Below are 18,007 nucleotides of genomic sequence, written 5' to 3'. Positions count from 1 at the left end.
TTTTGACTGTTTTATGACTGTGAGTTTTGCCGTTTAACGTTTCGCGTAATTTCTCATCAAAGAGGCAACGGTGGAAGCAACGCTCCTTACCGGTGGTTGACATGTGAAAACCGCTAAAATCTCTCATTTTTCTTGCTTCAAGATGCCACAATTTCAGAAGGCCGTGATGCAATTTGACTGCCCATTCCCCATACCAGCATTATTGATGGACTCTGGTCTTAACTGTTCCCCATCTTGCATTTGGAGATGGTTGATGCCTACACAAAGCGAGATTGTAGTCCAGAGATTTCAATGCTACGGCACCCTTTTCGTCATCGCACGTGTTGTGTGCGTGGTGATATCGGCGCGTTCAGCGACGCCTGACCGCCATAAGGGGGCCGGCTGCGCGCCCACACCGACAGAAAACGGACGCGCGGCTGGTGACCGAGTCAGAGCGCGCACGACCAAGAGGACGGGCTCGGGCTGTTATCAAAGCACGATTTGGAGGTCACGTCCAGTTAGGGCGCCGACGCCACCGAACTCTGTAAGTGGGCCTCCGGCTGACTGCCGCGTGCCGGCTCACGCCTGGTGTGCTGGATCTGGTAAAGTGTTCGTGAGTGCAAGTCGTTGGCGCCTTGTCGTCGCAGTTGCGTTCTTCTGAGGGTGGCGGGCTGGTGCCGAGGTGATGCCGAGTTAGACAAGCGTCAGTTGCGTCTCTCTGGCAGCCCGCTGGTGGCGAGATGGCGCCACTGGGTCTGTGGTGTCTGGGGAAGCCCGGCCGCACGTCAGTGCCAACGCTTCTGAACGCCGGGGTGTCGAGCCAACTTTTGGCATGCTTCTTGACGCCAGAGCGTTTAAGAGTGCGATGAATTCTTCTTGCCAAAGCCGTTTGTGTGGTGGGTGTGTATGGGTGTGTGACTGAGAGTGTGTACACCGACCGTGTTGGTGTTTGTGCATCGTGACAAGCTGAATCGTAAGTGCTTGGGGAGGAAGGGTTGCGATGACTACCAAAACATTTGCCTTAGCCTAGCATGGGTGTTGTTATTACATCGATTTGGTAGCCCAGTGAACACAAGAGAATTAATACGTGCTCATGAGGGATGCGCTTTGCTTTTTGGGGGGGTAATGCTAAATGGCTACGGAACGGCAGAAGCGATGTGGGAGGATAAGGAACAACGTCTATCCCTGGGGCCTGCCCTGATATTTTCCGATATAAAAATTAGCGTTCCGCACGTCAGTGCGGGGACGACAAGCAAAAAACAACAACACACTTTCCAACCTTTCCCTCCTGTTGCGTGCACAACGGTTGCGTCTGCGTGCTCCGTAGATGGCATCCGAACAGGGACGACAGATGGTGCAACGACAAGGACCACCGGCAAGTGGCGCCGCCTCGCTGCGCGGCCGTTAGTGTAGTTAAGCGAAACCTTTTGCTTCGGGATCAGATGACGCGGCGAGTGGCGCGAGGTTTGGCGTGCGCTCCTGGAAAGTGCCTGTTACGTCATCAGCGATAGTAGGAACAACTTTGTAGCCAAAAAAGAAGAAAGAAAGCAAGCACGTAAAGAAAATACAAATGTCCCAAAGTCCTTTTTTCGCCGTCGACGACAGTTTCAAAGTTGCTACCTGTGTCTACTTGCATTTCTACCCCCAAACATTCATCAAATATCTCCCATGAACCATGTTAATTTGCCATTTGCTTTCACATTCAGTGCAACACATGTAGCCAAGGTACGATGAAAGCTCGTAAAGTGCAAATGCATGTTCAGAATTAACGAAAAAGATTAAGACTCGCATTCAAGCGTGGAGTTTTTGGGATCATAGTATGCTGTTTCATTGTTTTCTATGTTTCTGTGGCACAGGTCACGTAATATTGCCGCTTCCACCAATACTGTCGTACAAATCAGTTTCTTAGGGTCTCGATTCACTGGATTGTTTCAGCTTTGTAAGCCTGCTGGCAACAGTCCGTCACAGGAGCTTGGTGGGGGCTCACGGTGCAGCAGCGCGGTTCAGTTAGTCTACATGCTTCTGTGTTGAACAAAACATTCCTGAACCGCACGATGTTGACGTTGAAGTTTGATGGTGAAGTGCACTACTATTACGTTCTTACCATTGTTTCCGCACTCTTCTAATTGCTTGTCTTCTGGCCACAACGTCGGTTGCGGAGCTGAAACAGAAACGTGGTAGGCTGCTCAGTGTCCTGACAAGAGTTCGTAGAAGAGCGCCCGTGCTGATTGACGGTAGAGATAGAAGAACGCAGCTAATTTCCATTAGTTCTGAACTTGATCACGCTTTAGAAAAGCTGGAGGAGCTTAATGATGAGCTTATTGCCGCGCTCACTTCCGAAGAAGACAAGGCCCAAGCCAAGCAGTACTTTGAAGATGCAGAGAAGCAGCACAGATAGGCTATAGGCGGCATTGAGACATACCTGACAGAGCAAAATAATGATCCTTCGTCAGCTGCATCGCATCAGCTATCTCAAGCGTCTGCAAGGTCATCAGCCCCCCGAGAAGCTGGCATACAATTCAGAGTGAAGCAGCTGGAGACGGCTCAGCTGGAGCGTCGACTAGCCCAAGGAAAGGAGGAGCGAGAATGCAGAGACAGCGCAAGTTGCAAGAAGCGAGAGACGCCCAAGCCGCAGCTGAGCTACGCGCACAGCTTACTAAGGCTGCTGAAGATCAACTGAGCTAGGACAAAAAGGACGACTTCACTGGGGAACTTGTTAATCGGGAAGCCCAAGGGGCTCATCCTGATCTAGGTGAGCAGGGGAGAAGTTCAAACGGACCTCAGCTTCTGACCTCCGTTGGTGCTTCGGTGCCTGTTGATCGGCGGACCCAAGGGGCCCACCTTGACCTGCATCCAGACCGCCCAACTCTGGCCAGTGTTCTATCACGTGGCCCAGTCGGTAGCTCATTGCATGTGAGCAGGGGGCCCCAAGGTGGACTCCCTTGCGCGTCCACGTTCCAGCACAACATCCCTCGTCTGTCCTCGCCCAAGTTTGGTGGGGAACCAGCAGAGTGGCCAAAGTGGCTTGCTCTGTTCAAAACGCTTGTTCACGATCAATCCTACCTTACCTTGACCGAGAGGATGGTTCACCTGCAGGCTGCAGTGTCGGGTCTTGCACAGCATATCATAAGTGGTATGTTGCATGATGGCAATTTGTATGATGATGCCCTGATGGCACTGAATGACCGTTTCGTACGCCCCGCGGGACATTGTACGTACCAGCCCGCGAGACATATTCGCCTGTCCCACACCAACCAATCTCGTGAGCTTCCTCGCATACTTCGGAGCGGCGGAATGGCCTACCAATGTAAGAACGGTCCTCTGTTGTGTTCCTGACAGCCGGTTGGCCAAGCACGCTCCTGGTCCACCAGTAGCACCCGTTTTGTCTCAAAGCCTCGTGACGTTTCAGGGTCTCAGATGTTCGGGGACGTGCGCTGGCCAATACCATTTTACCCGCTGGACTGACAGACGGAGGTCAAGCTGCCGGCGCTGGAGTACCCTGGTCGGCCGGCCGAGTCGCCGTCCACCCGCCGTCAGCCGCCGCCGCTTGTATCCCCACGGGGGAGGGGGGGGGGGGGGGGGGGGTCGGTAGATGGCTTCCGCTCGCTGTCTCGCCGATGAATGGGGGACAATGAGTGGGTATGGGGGAGTGGGAACACCCGGATGTGAGTCCAGTGCCTGGTAAGCCGGTACAACTGAGAGGCCGAACGACTACAGAACTGCAGCTAACAGCGGAACGGTCATCTAATCAATGGTGCTGGAACGGGCGACGAATGCTCGGCCTTATCGGCATACAACGCTCGTGAGTGACTCTGGTCGTAAGCCGCTGCGGGCAGCCGGACACCCCACGCCGAGGTCCACGAAGGCACCCGGCATGCAGCACAGGCGACAAGACGTGGTCTGCATGGTGCCCTCCGCCCCCCCCCCCCCCCAGCTTACGTACCGAGAGGGCTGTGATCTCGTGAACTAGGCCCTGAAATTAGCAGCTTGAGCCTCCATCCGTTACAGAACCCGAGGGGGCGGTACTTCCCCACACCGGCCGAAGCTAGTTCCTTTGGGGTCAAACGCAGCGCAACGCCATTTTCTGACGGTACGTCGCTATCCGCTGCTGGCCCTGACTGCGACCGTGATAAGACCAGCAGCTCCTGACCGACAGTGCCCCTCCCCCCCCCCGTCCAGTCTGTTAGCGCCATGTGTCATATGTGACGTCGGCCACTCACGTGACGCTGGACACTAGAGCTCCCAGTCTCTATACACAAACACTGGGACGGCTGCGCGCGGTTTGCGCACACGGCGGACTGGTGCAGCGGCGGCAACGAATTCTCTTCACCGATTTGGGGTAAGCTCATGTGCCGGGCCAATGCGTGTCACTACGGCCTGCTCTGAGTTTCGTTTGCTCATCGAAAATGCTACGGCACGGCCACACAAGACAACTGAGTCGTATTCCGCTGGACGCCAACCTTGATGCAAAATTTAAACAAACACCTTACTTTGGGATCTTCTGGGATTTCGTGACCCGTGAACCCAGTGCTCCAATAGCCGCTCGTCTCTGGTTTTGTATGATCGGCTACGAAAACATAACAGCAGATCAACAGAGTTCAATGCCTCGCCATGTTAGCCAGATGGCAGTGTGGCTAGCGGTGAATAGTGTGGCGAGTGTGGCTGCCCGTTGACCTTTGGCCTGCCAGCATTTGCCTTTTCCAGGGGCGAACGGTTAGGCTGTGGTCTTTTTGTGGTCAAAGATTTCCTGTTCGCCTGTACCTTGTAAAAGCCTGTTATGAGGTCTGCACCAGCTATTTAGTGCTTCTACTATTGCAAGATGTGGAACAACAGTTACCGATCAGTGGGAGTAGACGAATTTCACAAATTTGCTTACAGACTGAAATCGCTATCCGGCCAGCACAAACTCATGGTAACTGGTGATTTGACACAGGTTTTCGGGATTAGAATGTACGTGCTGTAAAATTTAAAAGTTTGTGAATGTCATTTTCGGATTTTGGTAAAAGGGGTGCTTAGAGCACGTGAATGGGTGCTCAGAACAGCTGGTTTTGCTTGATCACTTAGTCATGACCACCAATGCATGAGAAAAGGTTGCTAATTTATAATATTGTTAGCACCTCGCTTAGCATTCGTGCATCCACTGGGTGAGCAAAACTCAGTTGTCTCGTAATGAAGTGTGGACCAAATTTTCTTGCTGCATGTTGTAGCATAACATTCGCATTATCATCTATCTAGCTGCCCAGATCTAAAACATTGATAACGCCCACCAGGCGGGAGCTGCTGTCGCATGCACCGCCGGGAAGCGCGGGGACGGTGGGAGGAACTGGAATCACTGCTTGACCACCCAGACCTGCACGACGCGTTTAAAGAAGCCCGCATGACTGAAGCGGGTATCGATCGCAAATTTCGCAAAGTTTACGAGCCTCTAGATCACAATATTCTTATAATTGATACTGCTAAGATCATAAGAAAACGTAAGTTGTGCCCAAATCGCACGCAAACCCGGTCAATTTCACTAGTAAATGATATTGTGTAGCACAACAAATATCTACTGGCACACGACTTGCCAGACATAATCAACAGCTCAGCAGCTGCGCTGTGATAAGCGTCATGCTTATTAATGCCTACACTGATAAGGTACCAATGGAAATAGTCCACAGCATGTACATGGTGAGACGCGGACGGATATTTGCATACATTTGTGGTACATACACGGGTAAATACTGGCAGCTCAGTTGGTTAGACCGGCTGTTTGGATTTGATTTGGAGTCAATCCCACGTGGTGAGGTGGGTGGGTTAGAGTCGTTTTAACCGTTCGCTGTTCGCCCCTGCTTGGGATGGCCTGCGCCAGGTGGTAGCAGTTGCGTTTAAGGTCAGGGGGAGTCATGCAAGACAAGGCGGACCATGGTAAGCATGAGGGCGCAATCAACTTTCTCCGAAAAATTATGCTGTTGACTAGGCATTCCGCGATTACATAGTGGGATCAAGGCTTGTACAAACGCACTGCTCAGTGTGGGCTGCGATAAAAAATTGTTGGCACTTTATCTTTAAAAGCACGCTCACTAGCATATATGCAGAGATGGGTGGAGTTAATAAAAAGATTTAACTCCGCTTAATGTAAGTCATTAATCGTGTGGGTTAACTCAGTTTAAAGAGTCTGTGAAATCGCTAATGATGTTAACAGAAGTAAAAGTTAACCCCTTAAATCGTTAACCTTTAAAATGTTTCCGAAGCCTAATTTCTGCCTCCCAAATCCCTTCCAAGGTGGTATTTTTATCCACCTTTACAAGGTGGCGTTGTATTGTTTGCCGTCCAATCATTGAATTGCGGTTCCTACGCTAAGGTACCAGTGTCTATGCATTTCAGAATCATACCGTTTTCATAAAAGGCTGGAAATTACAGGTGAGGATTTGTTGGAATTTGATGTTTGAATCCCACAGCGGGTAGATCGACATTTGATTACCTGATTTGATTAATGCATTTGATTATTTTCATCGGAATTATCAGACCTCAATCCTCTAGAACCCATAAGCCCACGTCTACGTTAGTGGCTTCTGGCTACCTTTGCTCAGTCATCAATGCTTCGGCTTATTGTATATTTCTAATTTGGCCAAAAAGAATAGAGAGAGACATTGGTGCCAGACTGTGTACGTTTCGAAAAGTTTTTTTTTAGGCATGGGACGATTCATATACTTCTCCTTACCATCAGCAATGGAGGAGTCTATGGCAAAGTGTATGACAAGGCAGACAGGGTAGGTAGCCAGCACGATGCCGTACGCGTTCCCCTAAAAACTAGTTTGTGCGCAACATACATAATACAGTATCTGACCTATAGATAGGTTTATGAATGTGTCAGACATAAAATCGTTGCGTGGAAAGTTTCGATACATGAATATCTATTTTATACGATGGTGGGTAGCCCCATTGGCCATCTTGCACTCGCTGGAAGTGGGTTTCAACACGCTCGTATTCGAGGGTCTTGGTACATACCCCTTGGAGAAGAAACAAGGGCACGAGATCCCCCCTCCTCCTTGCAACACCAGAAATGGTCAGGCCTGAAGTGACAAAAAATTTGCATGTTATGCACATGCGACGCGAAACATTTTTGAAGATAATTTCGCATGCAATCTAGTGTGTTTGGATATAGCCTATGTTGAGAGATATTTAAACGCATATTTACACATTCAGATGATGGGTTTTAAGATCCGGTTGTGCTTTTGAGGATTCGAATCCTGGTTTTTCGTATCTGACTTCCTATTTCCAAGATTCGGTGATTCGCAAGATCTCAATCTGTTTTAATGTATTGGGTTCCTACGAAGATGAACCATCAGCTGCACTTTACATCAACTTACTCCATCACATCCTTGAGAGATTTCCGTCCTAACAACTGCAGCCCTTCTGGCCTTTATTGAACATCTGTGGATATTCTGGACAACAACTTTACTTCATCCGCAGTTCTCATACGGTCAGTAGTGTAAGGGGTTGAACGCTTATTAATGAAAATTCGCAGCAAGAATTCGTATCCCTTGGATGCATACCACAGGGTATGGGTACCAGACCAGACGAATGTGCTCGTATGACATCACGAGCGCAGGGCGGGCATCTGTGCAGCTGGCTCATGTCGCTGTCACAAGGGCTGCTTAGCTAGGTCTCTTCACGCGTGTAGGGCGCGAGTCTATAGCTCCGGACTGTGAACCGCGCGCCTGGCTGCGTTGTACTGTTGTTGAATGTATCGCACTTCTCGACAGCTATTGCCATTGAGACAATAGTTACTTTTTTCTCACATCTCTCCTCTGGTCACACTGTGCAGTACGTTAAGTGATATGGTGCAAGTTAGTTAGACGGCCTGTTTGAATGCCAATCCGGCCTACTTCCATCACAATTGCAGGTGGTTAGCGGGCTTATCTATGACATTTTTATTGCATGCCTGGATATTAACGTGATTTAAGCGGCCATTTCGGCTTGAATTGCACCGATTGCACCATACACTACGACGAGCAAGCTCCTTGAATTTCAGTTTGAGCAGCCTCGAAAAGGTATGCATTATACGTCACGCTTTTCTCATGACGTAACCTGTTTTCAACAGGCGTCCGACGCTCTTTCCAAATGCTGAAAAACCCTGTGTAAGGGGGCTGTTGCTTCTCGAAGAAACGTCTCTTTTAAACATTGCGATGTTATGCTCCAATATTGGTGAAGATAAGCACAGAATACCGATACAAAAGATTCACAACAGACAGTCGATAATAATCAGCATCTAACTAATAGCTAAGGAGCTATGGTTTTCAAAAATATTGATAAGGTGACGAAGATTGTATGCAATGACGAAAGCGACCGGTTTCTCACCGGACAACATGTAATGTGACCCGTTACCTAAAATATTAATATTTTTAATTTGATCTGCAACTCCCAACACCTCAATAGTTTTACCATGTTTTTTGAAAAATATGGAACAAATAGTGATTCGTGTCTCAGAATATGTTTTACATTATCATTTTGATTCCACCACGAATCTCTGACACGAACCTACAGGTCTTCAAACAGTTAAGGCAGTTTGGAGTGATGATATAGCCTATAACTTTTTAAACCTTACCACAGAAGCCGACTTATATTTACTCGCCTACCGTGGGCAGTGGCATGTTGCGCTCAACAACAGTAATACAGCTGCCATAGACAATAGCTGAGTCGATGTGTATGGATGCAACCGAGGGAAAGGCTATCGAAATGCTCAAATCGGCTCCGCCGCCCCCCCCCCCCCCTGCCCCCTCGTGCGGCACCGTTCGCCGGAGAGCGCCTCACAAGATGACAACCATGCCTCTGATGACATTCTTACAAGGATGATGTGGCGTGATATAGCAAAAACACGCTATGCTGTCACGCCATGTATAATATTGCGTTTTCTTGGATGTGTTTTCAGTTCACAGTATCCGCGCCATGCTTCGGCTGTTTGAGGCATCCTCGCATGCAAAGCTGTATGCAGAGTTCCGGCCGAACCCGCCAGCATCTCTCATTAACGCTGTTGTGCAAGCTGTCAAGGTAAGGCTATGTGCTGGATACGTGACCAGGCTATAGTTGATTCGATATTTGTTATTGAGAAAACTCTAACATTGGCTGTGCATGATATTAATTTCAGTCACCTCACTTGGTTGTGAAGCAGTGCATTTAGGTTTGACACGACATACTCGTATTCCCTGAAAATGTCATGGATCTGTGCACACGCTTACAATCAAACAGTGCAGATATTAAGAAATTCAATTGATGCGCTTGTGGTCAAACTTACGACTTGCGTTCGTGTAATATGGGTTGTAGAATAACATCACCTGTTCCAATTCTGAGGGTATGCAACCATGCATTATTATGTCCTTATCGAGTGTATGACTGAAAGAAGCGTGCTCATCAGCCCAAGAGTTCCCGAATCATTAATTTTCCCTTAACCTTTGTGCATGCGCGTTGTTTGTGCACGTGCACATTGCTTGTCGAACACCAGATATGCGCTGGTTGGAAGGCACCCCACTGGCCTGGAATATCCACAGGAGAAGCTGCCGCTGGATCGTGCACTTGATGTCGGCTGCGGCAATGGACAGAACACCCGCTGCCTGGCACCCCATTTCCGTTCCATGCTAGCCACGGACGTCAGCCCAGAGCAGATCAAGGAGGCCACCGCGAATAACACCATCACAAATATCGAGTACCGGTGAGATGGACAGACCCAAGGGAAACTTCGCTGAGGTGTTCCGAGGGTGCTGCGTTACCTCGCATTCCAACGCTGTGTCCAAAAGAGTCTAGGCTCGTTGTTCGACGATGGCTGGACGCCAATGTCCTTTAAAGGGAATGTCCCACATTAGGAGATATCCAGGTAAGTGTCCGATATGATGAAATATGTCCGCGTGTATCCAATGGTATCTTGAAGTGAAAAGACTGCTCTAGACAACGCAAGTCCACCATGTATCAAACGTGCCCCTTAAACGTCATCGTTTTATTGCGTCATGGAGCATTTGTACGGCGACTGAGGGACTGCCAGTCTGACCATGGGAGATCGACACGCTACCGGTAGGGCTGGCTCACTGGTAGGGCTGGCTCACTGGTAGCATTTCATCCTCTCGATAGGTATCCTGCCGAGAGGTGCGGCGTTTCCAGAATTCAAATATCGTTCAGTGTACATGTTTTCTGTCTTTCTTGTGGGGTTCTGGCATATCGATCAGTGACTTTATAGTTTTCATTTGCATTCACAAAACTCGGTTATGGCGCTATTCTTAACACGCTCTCGGGTGGGGGTCAAATTCACCCCTCCCCGCCGAAGGTTTTTCCAGAGTGGTTTCCGAAAGACGTGGAGTAGCCGCGCCAAATGTTGCACAGCTGTAGACAATTGAATAGCGGATCATTAAGTTCCCACCGCCGAAGCGCTGTCGTTGTTACCCGCTGCCCACTATCAAGGACCAGGGACCTACCATTTTTTCGGGGGTGGGCCACTGTTCAGCCTGTTCCACACTGCCAGGTGGTCTCTGTTCTGCCTCGCTCCGTGACGTCATGGCATCTCTGTTTCATCTCCCCTCTCTCTCTCTCTCTCTCCCTCCCTCTCTCTCCCTCCCTCTTTCCCTCTCTCTCTCTCTCTCCCTCTCTCTCAGGGTATATCCTGCCGAGGAGATCCCGGCGCCGGCCGAGTCCGTGCAGCTGGTCACCGCCTGCCAGTGCTGCCATTTCTTCGAGCTGCCCCGTTTCTTCGCGGAGGCGGACCGCGTGCTGGTGCCAGGAGGCGTGCTCGCTCTGTATGGGTACGGCTTCCCCGAACCGTACCGCGACGGCGCGCTCTGGACCGAGCTCAATGATGTCATAGTGCAGGTGGGTGCGGAGGCCGGCGAGCTTGGCGCTGTTGGTCTTAGATTTGGAGACAACCACGAACCGGCTGGTTCCTCGGGTGCGCAGTACAGGGAATTGCTCTGACCCCTAGAATGGCCTTGGCTTAAAAGCGAGGGTTGCAATCCTCCAGCGAGTGTGCTGTGCGAAACCCGAAAAGAGAGACCACGAACGAGTCATCTCGTCCTGGAAGGCGGCCGACCGTGCTGTGCTGTATTCAACAGGCTCAGGTGGCCCTGGCCGGCTTCTGGACCCACATCCTGAAGGACGTGGAGGACCGGTACAGCGACCCACGCTTCCGGCTTCCCTTCCCGGGCGAGGTCAGGTGGGTCTCGGCTGCGCCGCCAGAGAACAGCACCGTCTGAGGGTCGGCGAGACGCATCGTGAGACGAGGCGCCAGCACGAACCAGGCGCCGCCGGGCCGGGGCAGTGCTGTCTTATGTGAAATGGTGTCAAAGTGTGTGGAAATGTGGAAGCGTCGCAATGCCACTCAGATATCAGGTCATTTCAAGATATCAGATATCAGGTATCATATCAAGGACGCTGTCATTTTCTGTCTGTCCAGGACAGAACAACATACTGCAAACCCTGTGGTCAGCACCGTCCCGCTCTCTGCTAATGTTCTCTTCTCTCCGCATGCCCTCTAGCCTTCAAGCGTTCGTACCTTCTAGATACCTTCTAACCAGAAGTGGTGTTGCGGTTGAGCACTTTTCATGTGCCTTTGGGGCTTTCCAACGCACTCAGCTGACGGGGCTTTGTATGTATGTATGCTATGCATCATATATGCTATGTATGACGTCCCAAGCTATTTATGGCATCACCTGCTTTTCACTATGGCAGAAAGAGCGTGCACAGTAGGGTGGGCCCTTTTTGCAGCTTATTTTTTATAAATGGGTATAGGTCAAATTCTGATGTGTCGACACATGGTGATCACGAATCAAACCATGAAAACACGTTTTGAGAAGTCCTCGTGGTGGCGAAGCCGAAAAGTTTGCGGAGCGAAACACCGATTTTTTTGCCAAATTGGTTAAATCCGTTAGAAATTAGAAATGAAAAATTATAGAAAATATGTGCCGATTAAATCATTTATTGTCTACAAAATGGCCCCACTGGAACCAGTCTGTGTCTTTTTATCTTCACCATGCACGAACAAACGTTTCAAAGCTCGATCCTTAGTGCCTCGGACCGATCTTAGATGGCGCTAGTGGTGGCCGCCCTCGACGCCCGCTAGGCGGCGCTCTGTCCCGCAGGGGCCTTCTGGAGTTTAGGACAGAGCGCAGCCACTCACTGCACCTCCCTCCGACCCACCACTCGCCCCCCCCCCCTCCCCCCCGCCCCCGCCTCTCTCAAGGCCCCATTCTGGCCTAACCTGCCTAAGTGCCTGACTTAGGCAGCTGCTGTTTCTGCATGCGGCGCTTAGCAAGGATGTTCAGCGCCTTGCCGTCCTGCCTGTCTGCCCCACCACCGTCGCCAACGCCTCGATCGTCAGTTTGACGGCTCTCTCGGTTGACTGTGTGTGGCAGGGGACACCTGTGCTAAGGGGAGTGTCTACAAGAGCGGCCAGCTGCACCGATGTGAGCCCAAGCGTACAGGGTGGCTCGATGGGTAGCTTCCCGCTTCTGATGGTCTCCATTCTCGTGCTCAGCTCCATGTAGCTGTTGGCGTTCACGTTGACTTCGCCCCGCGGCACGGCGTATCGGCGAACCTCGCCCGTCGGCGGGGTCTCGCGGGTCTTGAAGAAGATGAACCTAACGGCTTCAACTCACACCTCCCTGCTGGGATCGGACAGCATCCCCAGCATGATGCTCTCCGGGTGGGCCATCAGCGCGTTGTCGGTGACGCTCCGTTGAACCACCCGCAGGAGGTCGCCGCTGAAGTGGGCTCGCTGGCGCCGCACCTGCTCGGTGAGGTGCCGTACAGCGTGCACTGCGTCCGACTAGTGCTTGACCTGCACCACCATGGGCACGTAGAAGCACACCACATACCGGGCCAGCGCTGCCAGCTGCGGCGTCGGACTGTTGGTGGCCATGTACAGGCGCAGTAGCCGGCTCTGGGCCGTGTACCAACGCGCATGGTGCACCTTGTCGTGCGTCAAGTGGCGCACCGAGCTCGCGTCGCCCACTGTCACGTTCTTGGCGCACTTGTAGGGGAGTGTGACGTCGGTGCTGAGCTCACGCTCGACGGCGGTGGGAAGCTCGATCCAGTCGTCGCATTCAACTACTGGGAAGTCGGCCACCGGCAGGTTGTGGACGGGGCCGCGGAACTCTTTGCCGATCGGCCCCTCGAATGTGCCGTGGCCAGTGGTCTTGCCGTCAAGGACGCAGACACACCACACGGGCCAGGGGCCGGCCGAGCTTTGCCTTTACCTGGGCCATCCAACCCTCTTGCTTCCGACCACCTGGTTGGTGCCGTCGCCGCCCACGGTGGTGACTTGGTCGATGTTAATGCCCCTTTCGGTCAGTAGATGTAGCAGCTGCTGAGCGACGTGTTCGCCCGTGTGAGGGCCCTCACACTCAAAGTGACCGATATACTGGTCACCGGGGTGCATGTTGACGGAAACGTTTGTGGGTAGGTGATTGTGACCAATATGCTGGTGCCTTGCTGTAGCTGGGACAAGGTCGGGTCGTTGCGACCGTCACAAAAAACTGCGGTGCAGTCAGCGGCGTTCAGGGCGATGGCAAATATTTTCTCCTTGCGGGTTTTCTCGACGGCCAGACGAAGCTTTTTTCTTGTAACTTATGACATTTACTTCGCGGACATACGCTTGACTGTTTTTGACTGTGCCTAACCCGGCTGCATCTGCCGCCTCAGCCAACGGACGCGAGTCAATTTTTCGAGTGCCCCGCGGCCGTGGGGGAACGTAATCTGGGTCATCCGTGATCGCAGTACTGGCAGCCGCGTGACAGGCAGCAACTTCGGCACTGGTAACGATGGCGACTGGGGTATTGTCAGTGACGTTACAGCTGGCATCGGAAGAATCGGCAACGGCATTGCCGACAAAAGCGTTGCCAGCACCGGCGGCGCCGTCGCTGTCAGCGGCATAGGGGGCGCCGTCGCTGTTGCCAGCAACATTTTCCTCTATTTCTGGATTCATGGCGGCCGACCTTATAGCTTGTGCGGCTGCTTGGGCGGCAGCTCGTGGCCCACAGACTGCAGGGCTTGGCTGTGGGTTTGCCTTGGTGGCCTGTGACGTTGGGCGCGCTGCCAGCTCTCCAGCCTGCCGGGCCACCCGCCGACGCCAGCGCTGGGTGGTGGCCGCGTCCATGGGACCAATGGACATGCGGCGTGTAGACCTCTGGTCCATCAGGAACGCGGCGTCCCCCGGATGCTCCGGCACTCTGGCGGCTGACGCGATATCGAATAGCGTTTCAAGCCGTGCCTGAAGCCGCTCAGCTGACTGGCGGCCGCTGGACACCTTCGTCTTTCGAGCCGACACCGTCTCCTTCCACAGCTTGTTGATTAGATAACTCGCACGGTTCATGTCCTTAGTGGGAATGGGTGCCCGCTCCCAAACGGCAATCGTCTCATTCGCCTCTTCTGTTACTATTTCCTTGACTGATATCTGTTCTTACCCTTGCTTAGCTCCGTAATTTTGTTGTGCTTTGATCTTAAGCAATCGTCCGATAACATCGCGACATCTGGAAACTTGCCGTTGGGCGGGTCACACGGCACTACATTAAAAGCTTTATGCGGCTGTGCGTCACGCCGACGAGCACCCATATTAATTACCAAAAAGATTCAAAAATAAAAAAATACCCAGAGTAAACAGAAACAAAGAAAAAAACATACACGACATGGACACAACCCCCAAGCAAGACCATACAAGCCTCACAAGGCTTTGTTTAAATGTCGTTGCCCCTAGCAACGCCTTGGACCCCAACGCCATATCTGGCCGTTCAATGCAAGTAATATTCACAGCTACATGGAGCTGAACACGACGATGGAGACCATCAGAAGCGGGAAGCTGCCCATCGAGCCACCCTGTACGCTTGGGCTCACATCGGTGCAGCTGGCCGCTCTTGTAGACATTCACCTTAGCACAGGCGTCCCCTGCCACACACAGTCAACCGAGAGAGCCATCAAACTGACGACCGAGGCGGCGGCGACGGTGTTGGGGGCAGACAGGCGGGACGGCAAGGCGTTGAATATCCTTGCTAAGCGCCGCATACAGAAACAGCAGCTGCCTAAGTCAGGCACTCAGGCAGGTTAGGCCAGAATGGGGCCTTGAGAGAGGCGGGGGCGGGGCGGGGGGGGGGGGAGGGGGGGGGGGGCGAGTGGTGCGTTGGAGGGGGGGTGCAGTGAGTGGCTACGCTCTGACCTAAACTCCAGAAGGCCCCTGCGGGACAGAGCTCCGCCTAGCGGGCGTCGAGGGCGGCCACCACTAGCGCCATCTATGATCGGTCCGGGGCACTAAGCATCAAGCTTTGAAACGTTTGTTCGTGCACAGTGAAAATAAAAGACACAGACTGGTTTCAGCGGTGCCATTTTGTAGACAATAAGCGACTTGATCGGCACATAATTTTTTTCATTTCCAATTTGTGACGGATTTAACCAATTTGGCAGAAAAATCGATGTTTCGCTCCGCAAACTTTTCGGCTTCGCCATCACGAAAACTTCTCAAAATGTGTTTGCACGGCTTGATTCGTGATCGCCATGTGTCGACGAATCAGAATTTGACCTACAGCCATTGATGAAAAAATAAGTTGCAAAAAGGGCCCACCCTAGTGCACAGCGGGGAAGCAAACCCCGTACCTTCAGTTCCCTCAACGCGTAAATTTACAAATGCACTATCAATACCCCTCCTCCACTGTGTCGTAATTTTCTGGGCCGTAAACAAGGTTGCGGGAAAAAACAGCCAAGACATATCGCGCATTAGCCCGCTTTGAAAGTCTATGCAAGGGCGAAGCTAGTGAAGTGGTTCAGCTGCACGCCTAGGAAGCCAGAAATACGGGGCTGAATTTCCTGCGGTTCCCTGCGCCCTTCCTGTCAGGTTGAGAGGCAGGCGACGCCACCTACCCACAGCAGCTGGGCGCGTCGTAAAGCCCCAATGACAACAATGGCAATAAAATCTGCTCAAGTGGCGATTCTCTCTTCTATCGTCACTTCTGTCCAGTTTCATCATTCCACCACCCCGCCCGTGTGACTTCTCCCGACACTGTCCACGTCCTGTCTGAGGTCACTCGGGTCAGTGCCCCACGTCTGGCCGGCTCTATGACCCCACCCTTTGCCGCCGTGACACCGCCCCGCACGGGTGACGGACGCCGCCCGCGGCCCCGCAGGGACGAGAGCCACTACCAGGAGCGGACGCTGACCCTAGACGGCCTGCTAGGCGGCATCAGCACCTGGTCCGGCTTCCAGGACCATGTGGACCGCTGCGGCGCCGAGCGGGGCGAGGCCCTGCTGCGGCAGACCCGGGAGCGGTGAGTGGCTGGCGGCCGGCGGGACGGTCCGGCACGCCACCTGAGCGTCAGGCCGATCGGTACCTGGTACCGCTTTGTGACTTCTGGTGTGTGTGCGATCCTGCCGTATTGTATCAGGGACAGATTTCTGACGTAAGGCTGTTGGCAGAAACGTGCATTGGACCAGCGTAATCATATTCCATATTGCTGGGGGCATCAATTCGCAGCAAATTGTGCACGTCTGGATGCAAAACATGTCTGCCGTTGACGAGTTCGAAGCTGTGACAGATGGTGCTGACAGAATATGTCGCGGTGAGACCGCCCTATTCTTTACACCATGTTTGAAATTTCAGGACGCGATTTTGTAACACTTTGTGTACCATCGACGTGTGCCATCGACGTGTGCCATCGACGTGTACCACCGATGTGTACCATCGACGTATGCCGTCGACGTGTGCCATCGACGTGTACCACCGATGTGTACCATCGACGTGTGCCGTCTACGTGTGCCATCGACATGCGCCGAAATCGTGTGAGAAAAAGTAAATCACACGATATTGCCTCAGGTTACATGCAGTGCTCTCCAACGGCGACCCGGAGGTCGATACTAGCGCTATCGCTATCACCGTCCGGTACTTCTACTTCCTGCTGATGGCGCGGAAGCCAGTGCCGCCTTGATCTCGGCCCGCGACGACAGCGATTGTGCTGCGCAGCTTTGGGACAGTGGGTAACGAAGCGGGAGATGGGAGATAGCGGGAGATGGCGCTCAACTGGATGGAATAGGGGAGCCAGTTCGTTTCACGTGGGCGAGGTCTGGTTGGGAGCTCTTCGGATGGTCGGGTTAGATGCTGGGACATTAATTTTATACCGCAACATTATGTTGTTGGAATAATATAGCTGAAAGGTGTCTGGTGGTTGTGGAGTTTTGGTGTTTTTTTTTTGTGTACGGGTATTACTGATAGGGCATTATGCAATTAACGAGACGACTGAGGAGGCCAGTTGAGAATTCAGATCATGCAAATCGTTCAGGATGGTATTTTATGAGAACCAGGCTCTTTTCTTTATCATTGTGACATATAAGAGTTGAAAGGTAGTGATTAAAAAACGTAGCTGTTCATTGTCGGTGCCAAAGGGCAATGGCGTACATTGCCGTAGTGGTGCTGTTTTTCACCCATCGTTGTATAATCTGTTTTTTCGGGATATACCGGGCCGACGTTGATGTTGCTAACGATTTAGTCACGCCACATGTATGTGGTCCAAGAACGCCAACCAATATTGTTATTCACTGCCCACTACCTCCCGTTCCTTGGAAATGGTTTTGTCCGCTGGTTTGTGTGATTACTTGCGGAGTGCCTGCTTCTATTCTCCGTCAGCATGATGTGCGTGCCTGATCAGCCACCTGCATCAGTGCATGCTCAGCCCTGCGTCACTCCAGCCGACGTGGCGCGTGTACTGCAGCGATGTCGGCCTCACCACGAGACGTGAATAAACCAGATTCCCCATCGCAGCGCCGTTTCACACTGCCCGTCGCTAGGTGTCGCGCTCTGACACACAGGCTCGCCGCGCCAGCGCGCTCTGCGGCATCAGACAGGAATGCGGCCTTTTGCCAACACAAAGTAAAGTGCACTATCCACGTAGACGCAATGTTGGAGCGCCTTGCAGAATGAGAAGAGTTACATGGTGTACATTTGTTACTCTCAATCTCCCCTTTGGGACTTGCAAACATAATGCAACGTAGCCGTACATGTTTACACACAACAGGCCTGCTTATAGGCGCA

General features: G+C 52.2%; 1 protein-coding gene across 1 annotated transcript; it reads left to right on the top strand.

The window, feature by feature from the left end:
• The first annotated feature begins 4,239 nt into the window (after window positions 1-4,239).
• Window positions 4,240-17,733, top strand: LOC119093723 (putative methyltransferase DDB_G0268948). The gene is made up of 7 exons (XM_037216727.1): window positions 4,240-4,318; window positions 8,894-9,012; window positions 9,510-9,670; window positions 10,602-10,815; window positions 11,055-11,155; window positions 16,110-16,250; window positions 16,796-17,733. The coding sequence occupies exons 2-7, from the start codon at window positions 8,911-8,913 to the stop codon at window positions 16,905-16,907; spliced, it is 831 nt and encodes a 276-aa protein (XP_037072622.1). The 5' UTR covers window positions 4,240-4,318; window positions 8,894-8,910; the 3' UTR covers window positions 16,908-17,733.
• The last annotated feature ends 274 nt before the right edge of the window (window positions 17,734-18,007 follow it).

This window comes from Pollicipes pollicipes, unplaced genomic scaffold (assembly GCF_011947565.3).
Source record: "Pollicipes pollicipes isolate AB1234 unplaced genomic scaffold, Ppol_2.1 Scaffold_4002;HRSCAF=4701_pilon_pilon_pilon, whole genome shotgun sequence".
In the NCBI taxonomy this organism is placed as follows: Eukaryota; Metazoa; Arthropoda; class Thecostraca; order Pollicipedomorpha; family Pollicipedidae; genus Pollicipes; species Pollicipes pollicipes.
Note: the sequence above shows the minus strand (reverse complement) of the source record. Positions and strands in the feature narration are given on the sequence as shown.

Excerpts from the sequence above, each read along its gene's own strand:
- LOC119093723 (XM_037216727.1), top strand. The coding sequence starts at position 8,911 with ATGCTTCGGCTGTTTGAGGCATCCTCGCATGCAAAGCTGTATGCAGAG. Across the intron at positions 11,156-16,109 it reads CCCTTCCCGGGCGAGGTCAG|GGACGAGAGCCACTACCAGG; the intron begins GTGGGTCTCGGC and ends GCGGCCCCGCAG. Across the intron at positions 16,251-16,795 it reads CTGCGGCAGACCCGGGAGCG|GTTACATGCAGTGCTCTCCA; the intron begins GTGAGTGGCTGG and ends ATATTGCCTCAG.